The sequence below is a fragment of the Miniopterus schreibersii genome (genome assembly GCF_964146895.1).
Source record: "Miniopterus schreibersii genome assembly, chromosome: 7".
NCBI lineage: Eukaryota > Metazoa > Chordata > Mammalia > Chiroptera > Miniopteridae > Miniopterus > Miniopterus schreibersii.
The window spans coordinates 22,977,109-22,995,673 of NC_138108.1; the positions used below are offsets into that span (position 1 = coordinate 22,977,109).

At 40.3% G+C, this 18,565-nt stretch overlaps 1 protein-coding gene across 4 annotated transcripts in view; it reads right to left on the reverse strand.

Moving 5' to 3' along the window:
* Positions 1–18,565, reverse strand: part of CASP8 (caspase 8) — a 39,263-nt gene that overhangs the window by 13,801 nt on the left and 6,897 nt on the right. The window contains exons 1-2 of one of the 4 annotated variants that reach the window (XM_081143057.1): positions 8,966–9,085; positions 6,597–6,740 (exon numbers count right to left, since the gene is read on the reverse strand). The exons of 2 other annotated variants lie outside the window; for them this stretch is intronic. Coding sequence is in view for 1 of the 2 variants with exons in the window: in XM_081143055.1 (XP_080999181.1) it covers positions 8,966–8,990 (25 nt within the window). In the remaining variant the exon portion in view is untranslated. Of the gene's footprint in view, positions 1–6,596; positions 6,741–8,965; positions 9,149–18,565 lie in introns of those variants that run through there. One more of the 4 variants, XM_081143055.1, reaches the window with a different exon arrangement.

Sequence of the window (18,565 nt, forward strand, 5' to 3'; positions counted from 1 at the left end):
GAAAATCCAGTTGGAAGCAGTGGTTTTCAAACTCTGCAAAGCTGACGAACTCTTTGTTGAAGTCTTGCTCAGACTCTCCCTTACCTTAAGAGGTGGTCCTGCAGAGGAACTGTTTGAGAACCTTGAACTAGGAAACCTTGAGCTTCCCATCTGGCTCCTCATCTCCTAGATCCCACAGACTCTGTGCCTTTGGCATTTTCCTTAACCTCAGATATCCTTAACCTGTTTGGATCTCTTTTCCTTCCTAAAACAAAGCAGACGGGTCCCCAGACCTTTAAGCTCTCTGCATTTACTAACATTCTTGGGTGAAAGCATAAACTCCGACTATTACTCAGACGTATTAATCAGAGGTACTGAGCCAGGACCCATATATTTTGTACATATGATGTTAAAATAGAAATATTTTTGATTTGCACACTAAGGTAAGCTTTAATGTGTTTTTTTTTAAGTGGCCAAAAAGACTTTGAAACTTTTAAAAAACCACCTTCCTGTCTGCACTTCGATTATAAAAACAGTGAGGGTTTTTTTGGCGAAAATTTAAAATAAAATGAATTAGTACATGGTCTCGGTTATCATGATATACACCACACACACAGAGATACATTTATATAAAAGTTAGAATTAGGCTGCATATCCAGGTGTGTATACCTGTTTTTCCCCCCATTTAATATTTAAAATAAACATTTACCCCTACCATTAAATATTCTTCTTTGGCATAATGTTTCTAGATTGTTCAGCATGTGGATATATCAAATTTTATTTTAAGCAATTTTCTATTTCTTTACTGTTAAAAATAATATTGCATTGAGAGGTGTTTTTTTTTCCATATATCCTACGCATATCTCTGATTATTTCCTTCTTAGAATTAGAATTATAGGGTAAAACTTTTTCTCTCCCTGTTTTTTGCTGTTCTTGTTGTTGGTTTTTGTTGTTTTTTAAGTGAAAGCAAAAGTTTATTGAAGGAGAGACAAAAGCTCCCGCCATAGTGAGAGTCCAGAACAGGTAGCCCTCTCCCTTTTCATCTAAAGCTGACATCATTGTTTAGACAAGTTTTCTTTATTCAAGAAACTGAAGGGACAGTATCTTAAAAAGATGCACTTTGCATTGGACTCACAAGGGCTGCAGAGCCGAGATCTTTCACTGCCAAAGCAATCAGTTATCCAATACCTTTATTTAGGAAAGGTATCTTTTTTTAAAAATTTTTAAAAAATATATGTCTTTATTGATTTCAGAGAGAGAGAGAGAGAGAGAGAGAGAAACATCAACGATGAGAGAGCCACTGATCGGCTGCCTAGCCCGCAGCCCGGGCACGTGCCCGGACCGGGAAGCGAACCCCGGTCGCCTGGACCCCAGGTCGACCTCAACCGCTGAGCCCCGCCCGGCCGGCCGGGAAAGATATCTTAAATAAGGCGCCGGCACCTAACAGCATGTGTTCAAAGTGCAACAAACAAAAACTGCTGCACTTACACGGCGACAAACTAGCCAGCTCGTTCTTTAAATGGCACCTGCATGCTCAGCAGCGCGCTGGGCAACCCGAGCAACCAGAAACATCCCCCTGCCCTTCAGCACGGCCACGGCCACGGCCACGGCCACGCAGACTAAGGTGCGGTCATCCTACACAGTGCTACAGAGCTTAAGGAAATGCATTCCATCTTCTGAAATAAAAATGCATACAGAGTCACCGTATGTTGTTACGGCAGTGAAAACAAACAAGTTGCAACAGAACAAAAAAATCATACACCTACTTTTTAAAAATACTCAGAGCAATGCAATTAGATTTTCAGCGGTGACAGACATATATGTAAAAGCGAGGCCTGGAAAGAGACACACCAAACTCATCAAATTGTTCCTTCTGGGAAATGGAGGAGAAAACTATAGGTCGGGGGTGAAGGAGTGAGGGAAAGGGATTTACCTTTTCCTGAAATGCGTCAAGGAGAAAGCAGGCAGATCTGATCTCTGCAAATGAAGCTAAGGTGCAAATCCTAGCCCGGAGGTGTTCTTATTTTTAAGGGAGTGGCATAAAATGAAGCATGGGGCCCTTAGGACACAGAGCACAGGGCAAGGAGAATGAATCAGAAAGGAGTGACACAATTGCATTTGTGTTCTTAAATGCAAACAAAAAACTTCAACTTTAAAAAGAACCTCAGAGACTAGGACTTTTACCACACCCATAAAAAGGAAACTGTCACATTTCTCAAAGATATTTAGTCGACTAAAAAATCTAGTAGACTGAAAATAAGAAGACCACAGGAGATCTGCATAAGATAATTGAAAAACTCTAACTAACAGGCATTTCCTCTCAGTAGAAAATACACATCCATTCAAACACATACAGAATATTCACCAAAATTGTCCACAAGGAAAATTTTAATAGACTTCCAAAAAGCAGAAATAATATAGTATGTGTTCTCTGGCTGTTAGAAGTTAACAGTGAAATTAGAAATTAACATGTTAATTAGAAGTTAACAATGAAAAATGGCTAAATCAAACACACTACAAAAAAAGGCTATCCACATTTAGGTGGCTTTTTAAACACATGGTGTTAGAACAAATGAGTACACTTCTGGAACAAACTGAAATGAACCCTAACTGAGCTCCTTACATCAAATTAAACTGCAGATGGATCAAAGATTTAATCCTTAAAATTAAAATACTAAGGAAAGAAACATAGGAGAATTTTTAAAAATAATCTTACAGTGGTGGAGAAACTTTCTAAGTATAACAGAAAACCTGAAAGCCATCAAAGAAAGATTGATAAATTTCTTTAAATAAAAAGTAAAATATTCTGAAAAAGAAAAACCCACAAAATTTCAAAAAAATAAATCTTACACTGGGAAAAATGGGCAATAATATGATATGTTATAGAAAAGGGGCTAATTTTTTAAAAATAGGGCTCCTATAAGTCCGTTTAAGAAAAAGAGAGAGAGAAAGAAAGACCAACCATCCAGTGCATAAACAGGTAAAGATTATAAGCAGACAGTTCAGAGAAAAGTAACAGTGGCTTTATTTTTTTATATATAACAACAGCTTTTTTACATTTGAAAAGATGTTCAACCTCATTCACAATAAATTTTTTAAAAGCAAATTGAAATTACAAAAGATCATTCATTTTCAACTACCAAATTGATGAAATTCAAAACTTGTAATACACAGTGTTGTGAGATGGTGGAAATAAAAACAGGTAGGTGGGTAATTTGACCATATCTGTAAAATATAAAATGTATATATCCTTTGACCTCACAATTTAAGCTCCAGGTGTTTTTTCCTACATTAGCTTAAACATCAGTGTACTAAAACATATGTACAAGATTATTCATGGCAGCATTGCTTGAAATAACAAAGGAGAAGAAACAACTGTTTAATCAATACCAGAACAGTTAAATAAGCTATTAACCATGTCTGATGGTACTCTACTCAACTATTAAAAATAATGGAAAGGGCAATATGGCTGGATATGTGTGTGTGATCTACACAATGTATTATTAAGTGGTGTGTAGCTTTGTGTCTTCACAGATCTTTGGACAAAACACACAGAAGGCTGTCTCAGAGGAGAGGAAATAGAGGTCTGGTGGTGAGTGTGGGCAAGGCCTAGGGGTGAACAGGAAAGTGAAACATTTCCCCCATTTAAAATGTTTACCATGTGCATTATAAATGTACATATATCTAAATTTAAATCTCTATTTAAAGACCCATTTTTATTCATGTACTGGAATGGGTCTAAACTAGATCCAACCCTGTTTGGTACCATTGGGTTCAGTGCCTTTAAAATTTTAAATCAGTTATAACCAGTGTTAAAATCTTATTTTTACAGACTAAAATCAACCAAAGAGTCTAATGCAAGCAGAATCTTCCTTTTTTCCCTCCACAATTATTTCTTTCTGATAACAATCCTTGTTGTATTCATTTTAGAAAATACAGAAAGGATGAAAGAAAAATGAAACTTACCCATAGTTCCATCACCCATAAATAAACACTAGTAATATTTTACTATTTTTCCTACCAAATATTTTTTGTATATATATTTTCCCTCATAACTGAACACACCATATCCCTGAGGTATAAGTGTATTTTTCCATTGATAATATTGTAAATACATCTTTATGTCTTCATTTTTTCTTCTACAGTATGAATTTTATTTTATTTATTTATTTATTTTTTTTTTTTTAAATCCTCACCCGAGGATATTTTTCCCATTGCTTTTCAGAGAAAATGGAAGAGAGGGGGAAGGAGAGGAAGAGAGAGAGAGGTGAAAGAGGCAGTCCAACTGGTGCCTCCCACACATGCCCAACCAAGGAGGGGATCAAGCTGGCAACCAAGGTTCGTGCCCTTGATCAGAATCGAACCCGAGGCCCTTCAGTCCGCGGGCCGATGCTCTAACCACTGAATAAAACCAACTAAGGCTACGGTATGAATTTTAAAATCTGTAAAGCATCTAATCAAATGAATGGTCGATAATTTATGCAACCAGTCTCTGACTACCTTTAGGATGATCTTAAAATGCAAATCTCCATGTACACCTTTGGTTATTTTCTTAGAATAATTGCCTAGAAGTATTAAGGCGTTAAAAGGAATAAACCTTTTTAGAGCTTTTGTTCAAGGGTGTTTTCTGTATTTTTCTGATCCTAAAATAGAAAATGTAACACTGGTTCCTTAGAGGTAGTGCAGAAAAATATAAAAAGAAAAAGAAACTCGCCCTTTAAAAGTAAGTCTTGGCCATGGTGTGGTGAGGGATGGGGGGGTGAGGGGTCAATGTGGAGAAAAAGAGACATCTGTAATATTTTGAACAACAACAAAAAAATTAAAATAACAGTAAGTCTTTGGTTACAATTGGTGTTTTTTTCCTCAGTTTTATTCACATATATACATAATATAAACACACATATATAACGCACACATATGCATTTATAAAATATATACATTTGAATATTTTGATATATAATGCACACCGAGAGGAGCGAGATGGGGATGGAAATGTCTCATTTTACTACAAGTCTCTGACAAAACTGCTATCATCGTCTTCATTTTACTACTGTGAAAAATCAGTTTAGAAATAAGCTAGTAAGAGAGGAGTCAGGCTCAGATTTGAGTACCTCACTAGAAGGTTTCAATGACAGACCCTGCAAAGATTTTGATTTTATTGTAATTGCAGTTGGAAGTCAGTAAAGGAAAACATGTAATTATAATATTTTTAAATATTAAAATTATTTTTAAAAAAATTTTAAAGACCAAAAAACTACCCCAAAACACAAAAACAGGAATTCTTAACATATCCACTACAGCAGAGAGAGGGTCAGAACTTTACAATCCAAGCCTGTACGTGCTGGAGCCTAAATTTAGACCCCAGCATCTCATCCAGTGTCACAACTCCATCACAGTTTAATTCCAAATAAATTTCATCTAATCACAAACAATCCTTCTAGCAATATTCTAGCAGCATCCTAGGTCGTTTAGGGATATGGGTAACTGGGGGAAATAAATCCAAAACTTGCATTCATCTTCTGAGACAAAAACCTACATCTCATTCACAGCTCAACGGACTTGAAAATGGCTCTCAGGCCCCTGCCTTAAGCCAGCGGAGGGGAAACTTTTTTCTGCCAAGGACCATCTGGATATTTGTAACATCATTCCAGGGCCTTACAAAATTATCAGCTTAAAACTTAGCCTGTTATATTTGGTCAAACATTTAACTACCTCACCCTTAATGTGATGGCTGGAACTGCTTCTCTTTGGTGAGGCCTTGGCAGGGCCAGACCAAATGATTGCGGGCCAGACGTTCCCCACCCCTGCCGTAAGCGGCAATGTGGCTATTCCCTCCCATCCAGGATGGCCACCCCAAATGGGGGACTCCCCCAGAACCTGCCAGACGTCCACTCGGCACACAAGCACTTTCCACTGCAGGGCCCTGAAACCAGTGCTTTCAGAGAGCCCAGGAAAGGTGTTAGAACCTCAACAAAACTTAAAAACCAACCCTGTAACTTTCAAACTGCACGAAATTCATAACTTCAGTCTTGGATTTTGTTGGTCTATGCTTGCCGACATAGACCAACAAATTAAAAAATCTGTACTTTTTTAATTTTTCAAAAAAAATAAGTGAGTTATTAGGAATGTGTGCATGTGTGCGTGTGTGTTTGTGTGTATGTACATGTTAGTGGGTATATATGTGTGTGGGTATGTGTTGACAAATAGCTAGCTGTAGCAGCAAAGTCCATTAGGGTTTAAAGTTTGGTTTCTAATAGAATTTGATAGAACTGCCTCACCAAAGAGAAGTGATTCCGGCTATCACATTAGGGGTGAGTTAGTGATGTGTTTGACCAAATGTGTGACAAGTTTTGCAGGATAAGGATGAGACCACTGTACCAACAGCTGTACTTGGAGCATTCCAGAAAAAAACCACCCAGGAATGCATCGACCTAAGCTGCAGGGGCCTTGAGAGCTGCAATTTGTGGGCCTAGAGGCTCTAGAGTGACGGCTAGCTGGTTTCCTCACCTACGGTCAAACACAGGCTCACTGCCTTGGGCCCAAGCCACCAGATCCCACCCTCAGCAGCCTAGAAAACTCTAGAATCAAAGGCGTTCTCCCCCAAAGGCCCAACTGACCTCACCCAAGGCAAATCCTGGGACCCTCACAGCTGTTTCTTCACAAGCCTGGAACCCTCACCGCTGCTTGCTTTCCGCAGGAGAGTGAAAGCCGAGTGAACGGCAAGGCGCTTCCTGTTTTCAATGCCTGAGCACCACCTACATCTGTGAAATATAGGCTTTTAGAAACTAGAAACATTCTGACTATGGGACCAGAGATGTGGCTACTGGCTGGATCATTTTATTTGGAGTGTGTGTGGGGGGGGAGGGGGAGCTGTCTCATGTCAGCTTACCATATTTTAAAATTAGAAAGCTGGACTGAATAAGGTTGCTTTCTTTTCAGGCTTTTCCTGGGTTTAAGACTTTAATTTCGCTCAGCAAATTATTGTTTCCAAGAGACCTTGAGATATGGAAAGCGTAATGTTCCTTACCACAGCTCACAGAGGGTCTAACTTCCACTGCTAACTCATGGTTTTCCCATTGACACTCAAGTTCAAGGATCACCTCCATGGGCCTGGAGGCCACCAGATCCCACCCTCAGTGGCTTAGAAAACCTTAGAATCAACCCAGCCAACCTTACCAAAGCAGCAAATCCTGGGCCCCTCATTATGGTCCAAGCGTGGGAGATGTAACAGTGAACAAAACATCCATTAGCCCTGCCTTTTTGCTGTGAGTCAGTTGAAATGTTTTCTGATATTAAAAGCAGGAAAAAAAAAAATCAAACACCTCTCTTCTTGAAACTGCCTTTTTTCTTTCCCTAAAAGTAATAGAAGCTTTCAGCAGACATAGACCCATCTTACAACTAAGAGGGTTAAATGAGGTGTCTGAAAGTGCCTCTTGCCCTGTAGAAGGCTAGGCAAAGGTGCATGGTTAACACCGATGTCCTTCGCTACCACTTCTGCTCATAAAGTTTGAGTGAAAACACAGCAGCAGAATGAAATCCTATTACTGGCTAACTCCTAGCCCAGGAGGAGTTCCCTGACTCTTTTTTGACGCTTCTTGAGCATCCACCCCAGCATCTATCCCACTGTTTTGTGACTAGTTCCTGTCCTTAGGCTTTCAGCTTCATGAGGGCAGAGACTGCATCTTGCATGTCCATGTTCCCAGCACCTGCCATGGAACTAATAAAATCTAAAATGTATCTAAATCAACAAGAAAAAGAAATCCTGTAGACAGACAATGGATATAAACATGGAGTTCGCTCAGGAGGATACTCAAATAGCCAAAGTGCATGAAGTGATGCTCAAACTGGTCAATAACCTGGGAAATGCAAAATAAAGTACCGAGATACCCACTATCAGACTGGCAAAGGTTTGCAAGTTGGATCAGGTCAAGGATTGGAGGGTAAGTCTTTATACAGAATCGGGGAGGCTACCCATCATGCAATACTGCGTAGTGGTTAGAAAGTGGAACCTCGCAAAATACACAGAATGGAAAATACTGAGTGCTTATTTTTAAAAAAAAAGAAACAGCCCGGCCTGGCTCTGTGGTTGAGCGTGGACCCATGAACCAGGAGGTCATGGTTTGATTCCCAATCAGGGCACATGTCCTGGTTTGTCTCGATCTCCAGCCTAGGACGTGCAGGAGGCAGCAGGTCAATGACTCTCTCTCATCATTGATGTTTCCCTCTCCTTTCCTCTCACTGAAATCAATTTTTTTTAAAAGAATTAAAAAAATATGTATACCAAAAAAAAAAAAAAAAAGAATGAGCAAAATAATATAAGTAATACATTTGTAAAATAATTGCTAACATTTACAGTCACTGTTGCAAGTGGTTAACACCTCTTATTGCCTCCCAATCCTCATATTAACTCCATGTAATGATGCGGAAACATAGGCACAGAGAAAGTACTTACTTGCCCCAGGTCACATAGTTAAAAAACAGTGTACACACGCAAAACAATGATACATTTTGCAAAGATAGACCAATTCAGGGATATGTATCAAAAGATTTAAAGAATTATCTTTTGGGAGCCATCCAGGGGAATAGGAAGTGGGGATCAAGACAGTCCTTAGAACAAGACAGGGGAAAAGGGGGACTGTGGGCCTTAGACAGCAAGGACCACAGGGAATTGGGATGTGACAGAAGGATTCACTCAGCCCTCTGCCCCAGGACCAAACAGAAAAGAAAAGAAAACATAAAGTCTTGTTGAACCTCCAGACTGATCCAGCAGGAAAGACAGACGCTGCGTTTCTGTTTGAGGCCGCTGAGATTCTGAGGAGACTCTGAGAAATGTAGCAGAGGAACTGGAGCTTTCCAGAGTTAAGAAGTAGCAAGGCCGGTGGCTGTAGTTCAAACCCCACTAGATCGGGCAGGACCCAGAGGTGTCCTCATTCAGCAAGTCCCAGCAACATGGTGTCCAGAAGTCACTTCTGCACCAGGCACTCACCTGCTCCACCCTGTCCCAGCAACATCAGTCACCAGGTCCGCGATGCCCCCTAAACTGCCCGATTTCATATACTCAGATTCCTAAGGCTTGTCCACACAACAGAGAAAAATCGCTTGAAACAGAGCAGGAAGGAAAGCGTGAAGGGATGGAACCAACTCCAGTAGTTTTCTTTCACTTTCGGGCACCACCCGGGGACTCACTTCCTACTTCCCTACTCTGCACATTCAGAATTTACTAGCAAATTCAACGGGGCTTTTAAAAATCACTGAAACTATTTCCCTGCTGCAGGACAGAATCTGGTGTTCAGCAAGAGAGAAAGAACATTTCTCAACAGAAAGGACTGGAGAGTAGACTCGATTCCTAAGACGGGAGAACAGATGAGTCGCAAGCCACGTTTCTTATTTAAAGAAACAGATGCCCAATTCCCAACCATTCAGAAAAGCGTGGTGACATTAGTAGACATGCAAATTAAAAACCAGGAAGTTGGACATGCTTTATTGGAAAGCATTTATACTGACCACATTTAGCATTAATAACCCCTGTAATTTTTAAAGACAGGCTTCAGACTGCCTGTGGCAAGTAAAATGCCATTCTCCCTTGAAAGAGGTCTGGGGAGAAGAATTAACCCTCTGTGCAGTGGCTCAAATCTGCACTGAAGCCATGGAAAAGCTCCTCAGATCAGATGGCAGGGGCTCTTCCTGGGTCAAAGCAAACCTCTAGCAGAAATGTGGGGAGATTCTGCACAGAAAAGATGGGGGTGGGTCTAGCCCAGCCCTAAGTAGGGGTAACAACACTGTTCGCAATCCTGGCTGTACTCCTAGGTTAGTTGTAGCCAGTGCCTGTCAGTGCCGAGCTGGGGAGGTGGTAATATGGATGGAGATCTGTCCCCCAGGACCCTGAGCCCCAGGCCCTCCTCAGCTTTTCTTCATCCCCTATCTGCTCCTCACACTCTATCTCTGTTTCCTGTTTGAATTTTCTTAAGGGTTTCCTGCCTTTTTGTGTACATTTTATAACCAAAGTGCTGACAATAATGCAATACCTAGATGCTGCGTCCTTTACATGAGTTATATCTAATTCTCTCATCAATGCAGGGTCTTGTTCTCCCATGTGATGAATGAGAAAACTGAGGTTCAAACAGATATATAGATTCAAACTCAGTCCTGTTGTACTAAACATAGGATTTTTCTGCAATAACTTACTAGCCCTCCTTCCTCCAACACTTAGGATTCGAAATAAACAATATGGCTGGAAAAGCAATTAATTTAAACTAAGAGTGACCTATGCACAAAGGACAAAGGTCTTTGGGTTCTCTATCACCTAAGAAAACAGAGTTGGCCTAATGGTATCAGCTAATATTTATCAAACAGTGCGTGTATGCCAGACACAGTCACCTACACTGGCTCATTTCACCTCAGAAGTGGATGTTATTTTTGTTGCCATTTTATGGATGAGGAAACTGAGAACTGGAGACGTTGAAAGACTTGGCCACGTGTGCTAGTGAGCGACAGAACGAGGTCTGTTTGCCTCTAAGACCTTGAATGGTTAATCACTGTTTAAATATTTACACACAACCATGGTTTTCAACTTGACTGATCTGAGAACTAACTGGAGAGGTTTAAAAAAAATACCAGTCTTCAGGCCTCAACTCTGAAATGCCTATGTGAGCAGAATTACAGGAGATAAAACAGACTGAGCACTTACAGTAGTGCCTGGGCCTTCCACTATTCTTGATAAATATTCACCACCATTGTTACTTAAGCTCACAACCTCTGTAAGATGGCTATTTTAATTATTAGACATAGTGTACAGAAGAGGAAACTCAGTGTCAATCAGCTGACAAATGGCAAGGCCAGCAAATTAACCCAGGATTGTCTCATTCGGGAGTTTATGCTCATACCCCAGTCTGCACCCAGGCCCAGCCTGGAAGACACGGAGGAGCCCCTGGAGGTATGAAAATTAATAAACAGAAAATTCATTTAAAATAGAGTCAGGAGGCTAGAAGAGCGAACCCCCAGGGATGTGACACTCAACACAAAACAGGAAGAAGTGTACCTTGCATCTTGAACCTAAAGTGACACTACATTAGTACCTCAGGGAGAGGAAGAAACAGTAACAGCCCAGTAACAGCTCAGCCAATGGGAGACTGCCATAACTCAGACAATAGAAAGTCACTATACTTTGAACACCCAGTTTCTTTGGCTGGACTTCCTTTACACCAGCCCCTTGCAAGTCCAAAAAAGCACAAAGGAGTGTTCCTCTCCTTTGTTCTCTGGACTTGCTCGCAGTACGCCATTAGAACACATGTCCTGAATTTCAATTTTTTGCTGTTTTTGAATAAAACATTTTTTTTTTTAAATATCTTTATTGATTTCAGAGAGAGGAAGGGAGAGGGAGAGAGAGAGAGAGAGAGAGAGAGAAACATCAATAATGAGAGAGTCGTCATTGATCGGCTGCCCCCTGCACGCCGCTGCTGGGGCTGGAGCCGGAACCCGGGCATGTGCCCTGACCGGGAATCGAACCGCGATCTCCTGGATCCTAGGTCGATGCTCAACCACTGAGCGAAGCCCACCCAGGGTGAATAAATCCATTTTGCTGGAGAAATACCCGGCTGTCTATTTGTTAAAAGTCAACAGAGGCATTCGGGGGGCCATGCTGTGGATGAGTGTGGGGAAGGGCGGGGTGTTTCAGTGCTTCCACTTGTGTCGTTTGTAAGGTATTGATCCTAGGCTCTCCCAGTTTTAGCTCTATTTAAAAAGGAAGATGAATAATTAACTAGTGAATCATGAACCTGAAGTTAGTTAAATTCTTATTGTGATCTTCAAGGACCATTATTAAGTCACTTGCTCTAAACAGTTTCTTCCCTCAATCTTGACATACATGTCTGTGTCCATTTATTACTGAAGTGAATATGGTATGTGGTCGTTCGTCCCAGGGAAGCTGGAAGTCCTGGAGGTGTTGCAGTAGCAGCAGGACATGGGGAAGCTGGTCCCCTCTCAGTGCACATTGAGGACGGCCTGGTTTGACTTAACCACCAAGTGGTTTCCACCCTCTTGAATCTCAGCTCCCACTTGAAGCTTTACTCTGGAGACTCGAGTCTACTGATTTGCTAAAAGCAGATTTGGATCTGTAAGCCTCCCTGAGAAAGCCGAGGAGGACTGAACCTCCTCTCCACTCACTGCAGCACACCCTTCCCATTGATCTGGACTTGAACCACAGGACACTAATCAAGGATAAATACTCACAGTGAAACAAAAATCTTCTGAACGTGCATGCTCTGTGTCTGTCGCTTCTTCATTAAGTTGCACATAACTGACTCATGGGCACTATCCTCACCCCTTCTTTGACTCCAACAGCTGGCCTTGGCCTTGGGCCTTAGACTCCCTCCAGGAAGTGGTGAGGGAAAGGAAAAGAGATTGCATTCCAATCGATCAATTTCATCCCCTCCTGGGTCTTGCTTAAAGAGATTCAACTAGTTGCGTAAAAGTTCTTAACCACTGGGATTTTAAGTCTTTTGATTGTTGTTTTGGTGTTGAGATGATTAGTCACAGGCAGAGAGAAGCTACAGTCATCGATTTCAACATGTATGTTCTGCAACTTCCTGATAGCCGGTACCTGCTCCCTCTACTTTATCAAAAACTACTGCAAACTAAGACCCATACTCCTGATTTGGAAAGGAGGAAATTGAAGTAATTGTTGGGTTGTGATGCCAATATTCATGTCACCACCCTAGTTTTTTCAATATTTTCTTGAAGGTCTGAACATAGACAAGGTGTGAGGATCCTTCATGTTCTTGCTTTACTCTATGCCCCAAGAAATAGAGCATCTCGAACCCTAAAAACAAGTGTAGAGAGTCATTTCATTTTTTAAAAATTTATCTTTATTGTTGAAAGTATTACAAATGTCCCCCTTTTTCCCCATTGACCCCTCTACCCCACCCCAGCCTTCACCACACTATTGTCTGTGTCCATGGGTTATGCATATATGCACATAAGTTCTTTGGTTAATCTCTTCCCAACCCCCTCCACCTCCTTCCCTCTGAGATTCATCAGTCTGTTCCAAGCTCCTATGTCTCCGAATCTGTTTTGTTCATCAGTTTATTTTGTTCATTAGATTCCACATATGAGTGAGATCATGTGATATTTGTCTTTCTCTTACTGGCTTATTTCACTTAGCATAATACTCTCCAGGTCCCTCCATGATGTCTCAAAGGGTAAGAGATCCTTCTTTTTTATAGCTGCATAGTATTCTGTTGCATAAATGTGCCACATCTTTTGTATCCACTCATCTACTGAGGGGCATTTGGGCTGTTTCCAGATCTTAGCTATTGGAAATAGTGCTTCTGTGAACATAGGGGTGCATATATTCTTTCTGTTGATGTTTCAGGAATCTTAGGAGGCAAGAGCATACAATGGAGTAAAGACAGTCTCTTCAATAAATGGTGTTGGGAAACTTGGACATGCACATGCAAAAAATGAAACTAGCAAAACCTCAGGCATCTCTTGTAGCATTATGTTTGCTGACACATTTCCTAGGGCAAGGGAAACAAAGGATAAAATAAACAAATAGGACTACTTCAAAATAAAAAGCTTCTGCATAGCAAAAGAAACGATCAACAAAATGAAAAGGGAGCCCACTGTATGGGAGAACATATTTGCCAATGATATATCTGATAAGGGGTTAATTTCCAAAATATATAACAGGAAGGCAAACAACCCAATTAAAAAATGGGAAAAGGACCTAAATAATCACTTCTCCAAAGAGGACATACAGATGGCCAAGAGAAACGTGAAAAAAATGTTCAACAAAGTCACTAATCATCAGAGAGATGAAATTAAAAAGACAATGAGGTATCACCTCACACCTGCCAGAATGGCCAGCATCAACAAATCAACAAACTACAAGTGCTGATGGAGAAAGGGGAACCCTAGTGTACTGCTGGTGGGAATGCAGACTGGTGCAGCCACTATGGAAAACAGTATGGAGGTTCCTCAAAAAACTTAAAATGGAGCTGCCTTTTGACCCAGTGATCCCACTTCTAGGAATATATCCTAAATTTATTTTTATAATGATAAAATATACATAACATAAATGTTACCATTCTAACCATTTTTAAGTATAGTTCAGTAACATTAAGTACATTCACACATCTGTGCAACCATCACCACCATCCAAGAGCAACTTTTAATGACATAATAGGAATATATTTGTTAAGCACGATAGTTGTTTTGAAAACATCTTTATTGAGATATAATTCACATACCATACTTCAATGGGTTTTCATATTTTCACAGAGTTGTGCAATCATCACCACTATCAATTTTAGAACATTTTCATTATCCCCCAAAGAAACCCCATACCCTTTGGCAGTCACTCCCACTTTCCTCCCAAGCACCCCAGCCCTAAGCTATTTTCTACCACTGATCTACTTTCTTTTAAAAAATTTATTGATTTTTAGAGAGAGAGAGAAACATCAATTTGTTGTGCCACTTATTATGAACTTATTGGTTGCTTTTACATATATATATTACTATATATTACTATATATATTACTATATATATTACATATTATATATATTATTATATATATTATTATATTATTGATTTCCCAGATGGAGGAAGGGAGAGGGAGAGAGAGATAGAAACATCAATGATGAGAGTCATTGATCAGCTGCTCCTGCATGCCCCCTGCTAGGGATCGAGCCTATTGGTTGCTTCTTGTATGTGCCCTGACAAGGGTTCAAACCTTCAACCTTGGAGTATTGGGATGACAATCTAACCAACTGAGCTACCCTACCAAGGCAAGCATTTTAAAGCACTTTCCCTACTATGTCATTTGACCCTCATTGGAGACTACGTTTTTTTAGTCTAAGACAAGCAGGGGCAGGCGTTACAAAGACATTTAGGAAACCAAAGCTCTGAAAAGTAAAGTGACTGAGTTGAGAGAAAGGATAGTTTTTTCATGAAATGGAAATTGATATAACCGCACATCCACATGTAAAAAAAAACACAAATCACAAAAAACCCTCAAAACAAAAAAACAAAAAATCTAGACCCTAACGTTAAACATTTCACAAAATTTAACTCAAAACAGATCTCAGATATGAATATAAAACACAAATTTCTAAAATTTCTAGAAGGTAGCCGTGGAGAAAACCCAGGTGGCCTTGGGTTTGGTGATGAGTTTTTAGATACAACACCAAAAGCACAATCCATGAAAGAAAGAATGGAGAAATTGGCCTTTATTGAAATTAAAAACTTCTGTTATTCAGAAGAGAATGAAGATAAAAGGCACAGACTGAAAGAAAATAACAGACACATCTGATAAAGGACTATTATCCAAAATATACAAAGAATTCTTAGAATGCAACAGTTAGAAAACAAACAACCCAATTATAAAGTGGGTAAAACATCTGAACAGACATCTCACCAAAAAAGCTATACAGCTAGCAAATAAAACAGGGTAAGATGCTTAACACAGTATGTTATTTGGGAATTACAAATTAAAACAACAATGGATCATTACTATACACCTTCTAGAATCAAATAAAATTCAAAACATTGATAACACCAGATGCCAGTGAGAATGTGGAGCAAAAGGGACTCTCGTTCATTGTGGGTGGGAACTGAAAATGGTACAGCCACTCTGCAAGACAGTTTGATAATTTCTCATAAAACATACTCTTGCCATACAATCCAGGAATTACACTCTTAGATACTTGCCTAAATGAGGTGAAAAGTTATGTCCGCATATAAAAACCCGCACATGAATGTTTATAGCAGCTTTGTTCATAATTGCCAAAACTTGGAAGCAACCAAACCGTCTTCCAATAGGTGAATGACAAACTACGGTGCTTTCATACCATGGACTATTATTCAGCACTAAAAAGAAATGAACTCTCAAGCCATGAAAAGATATGGGGGAGCCTTAAATGAATATTACAAAGTGAAAGAAATGTGAAAAGGCTACATGTTACATAATTCCAACTTTATGACATTCTGGAAAAGGCAAAACTAGAGAGACAGTAAAAAGGTCAATGGCTGCCAGATGTTAGGAACACGGAATTTTTAGGGCGGTGAAACTATTCTGTGTAACACTGTAACAATGGACACATGCGATTTTTTATTTGGCAAAAGCAATAGAACTGTACAATGAAAAGAGTGAACCCTAATATAAACTGTAGACTTCAGTTAATAATAATAATGTGTCAATACTGGTTCATCAGTTTGAACAAATGTATCACACTAATGCAAGATGTTAATAATAGAGTGGACGGAACAAGATGGCAGCATAGGTAACAGCTGTACCCGCCGCCTCCGCAGCCACATCAAAATCACAACTAAAATACAGAACCACCATCACTCAGAAACTCCTGAAATCTGGCAGCACAGAAGCCCCACAACCAGGGAACTGAAGGAGCTTCGAGATCGGAGGAGGGGCGAAGATGCGGGCAGATTGGGGCTGGATCAGGGAGATGCGGATGGTGCCGCAGTTTAACCCGGGAGGGGTATCCCAGGGTGGAGGTTTCCCGAAGGAGTGAGGAGTCTCAGCTCCATATCAGGCCCCCAGCTCAGGGCTCCAGGGCTGGGAAGAGACGTCCCCACAGCTTCGGGCTGTGAAAAGCAGCCGGGACTGTTGCTGAGGGTCGCGGAGGCTGCGGGAGCCCCAGCAGCTCCTCTTAAAGGGCCCACGCACAGACAACCAAGGCTCAACTACAACAGGACAGTGCACACAGCCCACACAGGGGAGCACTTAGAAGGCCCAGCTCAGGAGACTGGGGAGGCTGAGCTACTGGACCCTACAAAACACCTACTACACAAAGCCACTCTACAAATTCCAGGAGACATAGCAGCTCTACCTAATACACAGAAACAAACACCAGGAAGCAGCCAAAATGTGGAGGCAAAGAAACATGTCACAAAGGAAAGAACAGAAGAAATCTCTAGAAGAGGAACTAAATGTAATAGATCAAGCTAACAGATACTGAGTTCAGAATTTCGTTTATAAGGATGTTCAATCATATTAGTAAGAATATTACAAAAACAACTGAGAAAATCAATGACATAACAAAGTACCAATGTGAAATGAAGGCTGCACTAACTGAAATGAAAAATAATTTACGGGGAATCAACAGTAGAGTAGAGGACACTGAGAATCAAATCAGCAATTTGGAACATGAGGAAACAAAAAATACCCAACCAGAAGAGCAAAACAAAAAAAGAATCCAGAAATATGAAGATAGTATAAGGAGCCTCTGGGACAACTTCAAAAGGCCCAACATTCGTATTATTGGGATGCCACAAGGAGAAGAAAGAGACCAAAAAATTGAAAACCTACTTGAAAAAATAATCACAGAAAACTTCCCCTACCTGGGGAAAGAAATCGACTTACAAGTCCAGGAAGCACAGAGGGTTCCAAACAAGAGGAACCCAAAGAGGCCCACAGCAAGACACATCATAATTAAAATGCCAAAGGTTAAAAACAAAGAGAGAATCTTAAAAGCAGCAAGAGAAAAGCACTTAGTTACCTACAAGGGAGCACCATTCGACTGTCAGCTGATTTCTCAACAGAAACCTTGCAGGCCAGAAGGGAGTAGCAAGAAATATTCAAAGTGATGAAAAATATGGAACTACAACCAAGACTGCTCTACCCAGCAAAGCTATCATTTAGAACTGAAGGGCAGAGAAAGAGCTTCACAGATAAGAAAAAGCTAAAGGAGTTCACCACCACCAAACCAGCACTACAGGAAATGTTGAAAGGTCTTCTTTAAGAAAAGCTAATGAACAAAGACGAACTAAATAGATCCAGGGACATTGACACAGGCAACAGGTGATCAAATTTCAGAGGAAAGAGGGAAGGGGGGTGGACGGTGGGAAGAGATTAACCAAAGAAGTTATATGCGTATATGCATAACCCATGGACAGTCAATAACGGGGTGAAGGCCTGAGGAGGAGGTGGGAGTGAGGTGGAGGGGGTCAATTGGGGGGGGATGGAATACCTGTAATACTTTCAACAATAAAGATAAATAAAAAATAAAAAATAAATTAAAAATAAATAAAAAGATGGCTATAATAACTACCAAAAAAAATAAAGTTTGAGGACTATATGGGAACTCTACTTTCTGCTCAATTTTTTTATAAACCTAAAACTATTCTAAAACAATAAAGTCTATTACTTTAAAAAATGTCTCACACATAATATCAGCTGATAATGGATAACGATGCCCTGCAGTGAAATGAAGAAAAGAATGGTCTTTATAATAAATGACAGATCAGTTGGATAGTCATAAAAAAATAAAATTAACCTTTATCTTCTGCCTGCAGAAATTCCAATCCGGATGGATCCTGAACCTAAATATAAAAAGGAAAGCAACAAAGCTTTTGTAAGAAACCCTAAGAGGGTGTCTTCATGACGTTGGAGTGGACAAAGGCTCTTAAGTAGGACACAAAAAGTGCTCAGGTAAGGGGGTAAAGAATCAACTGTACTGAACTAGACTTCAGAGCATCTGTTCAAAAGATGACACCATTCTGAGGGTCAAAAGGCAGGCCAGGGAGCAGGAGGGACGCTGGACGGGGAGCCACCTGCACGAGGTGCTGGCGAAT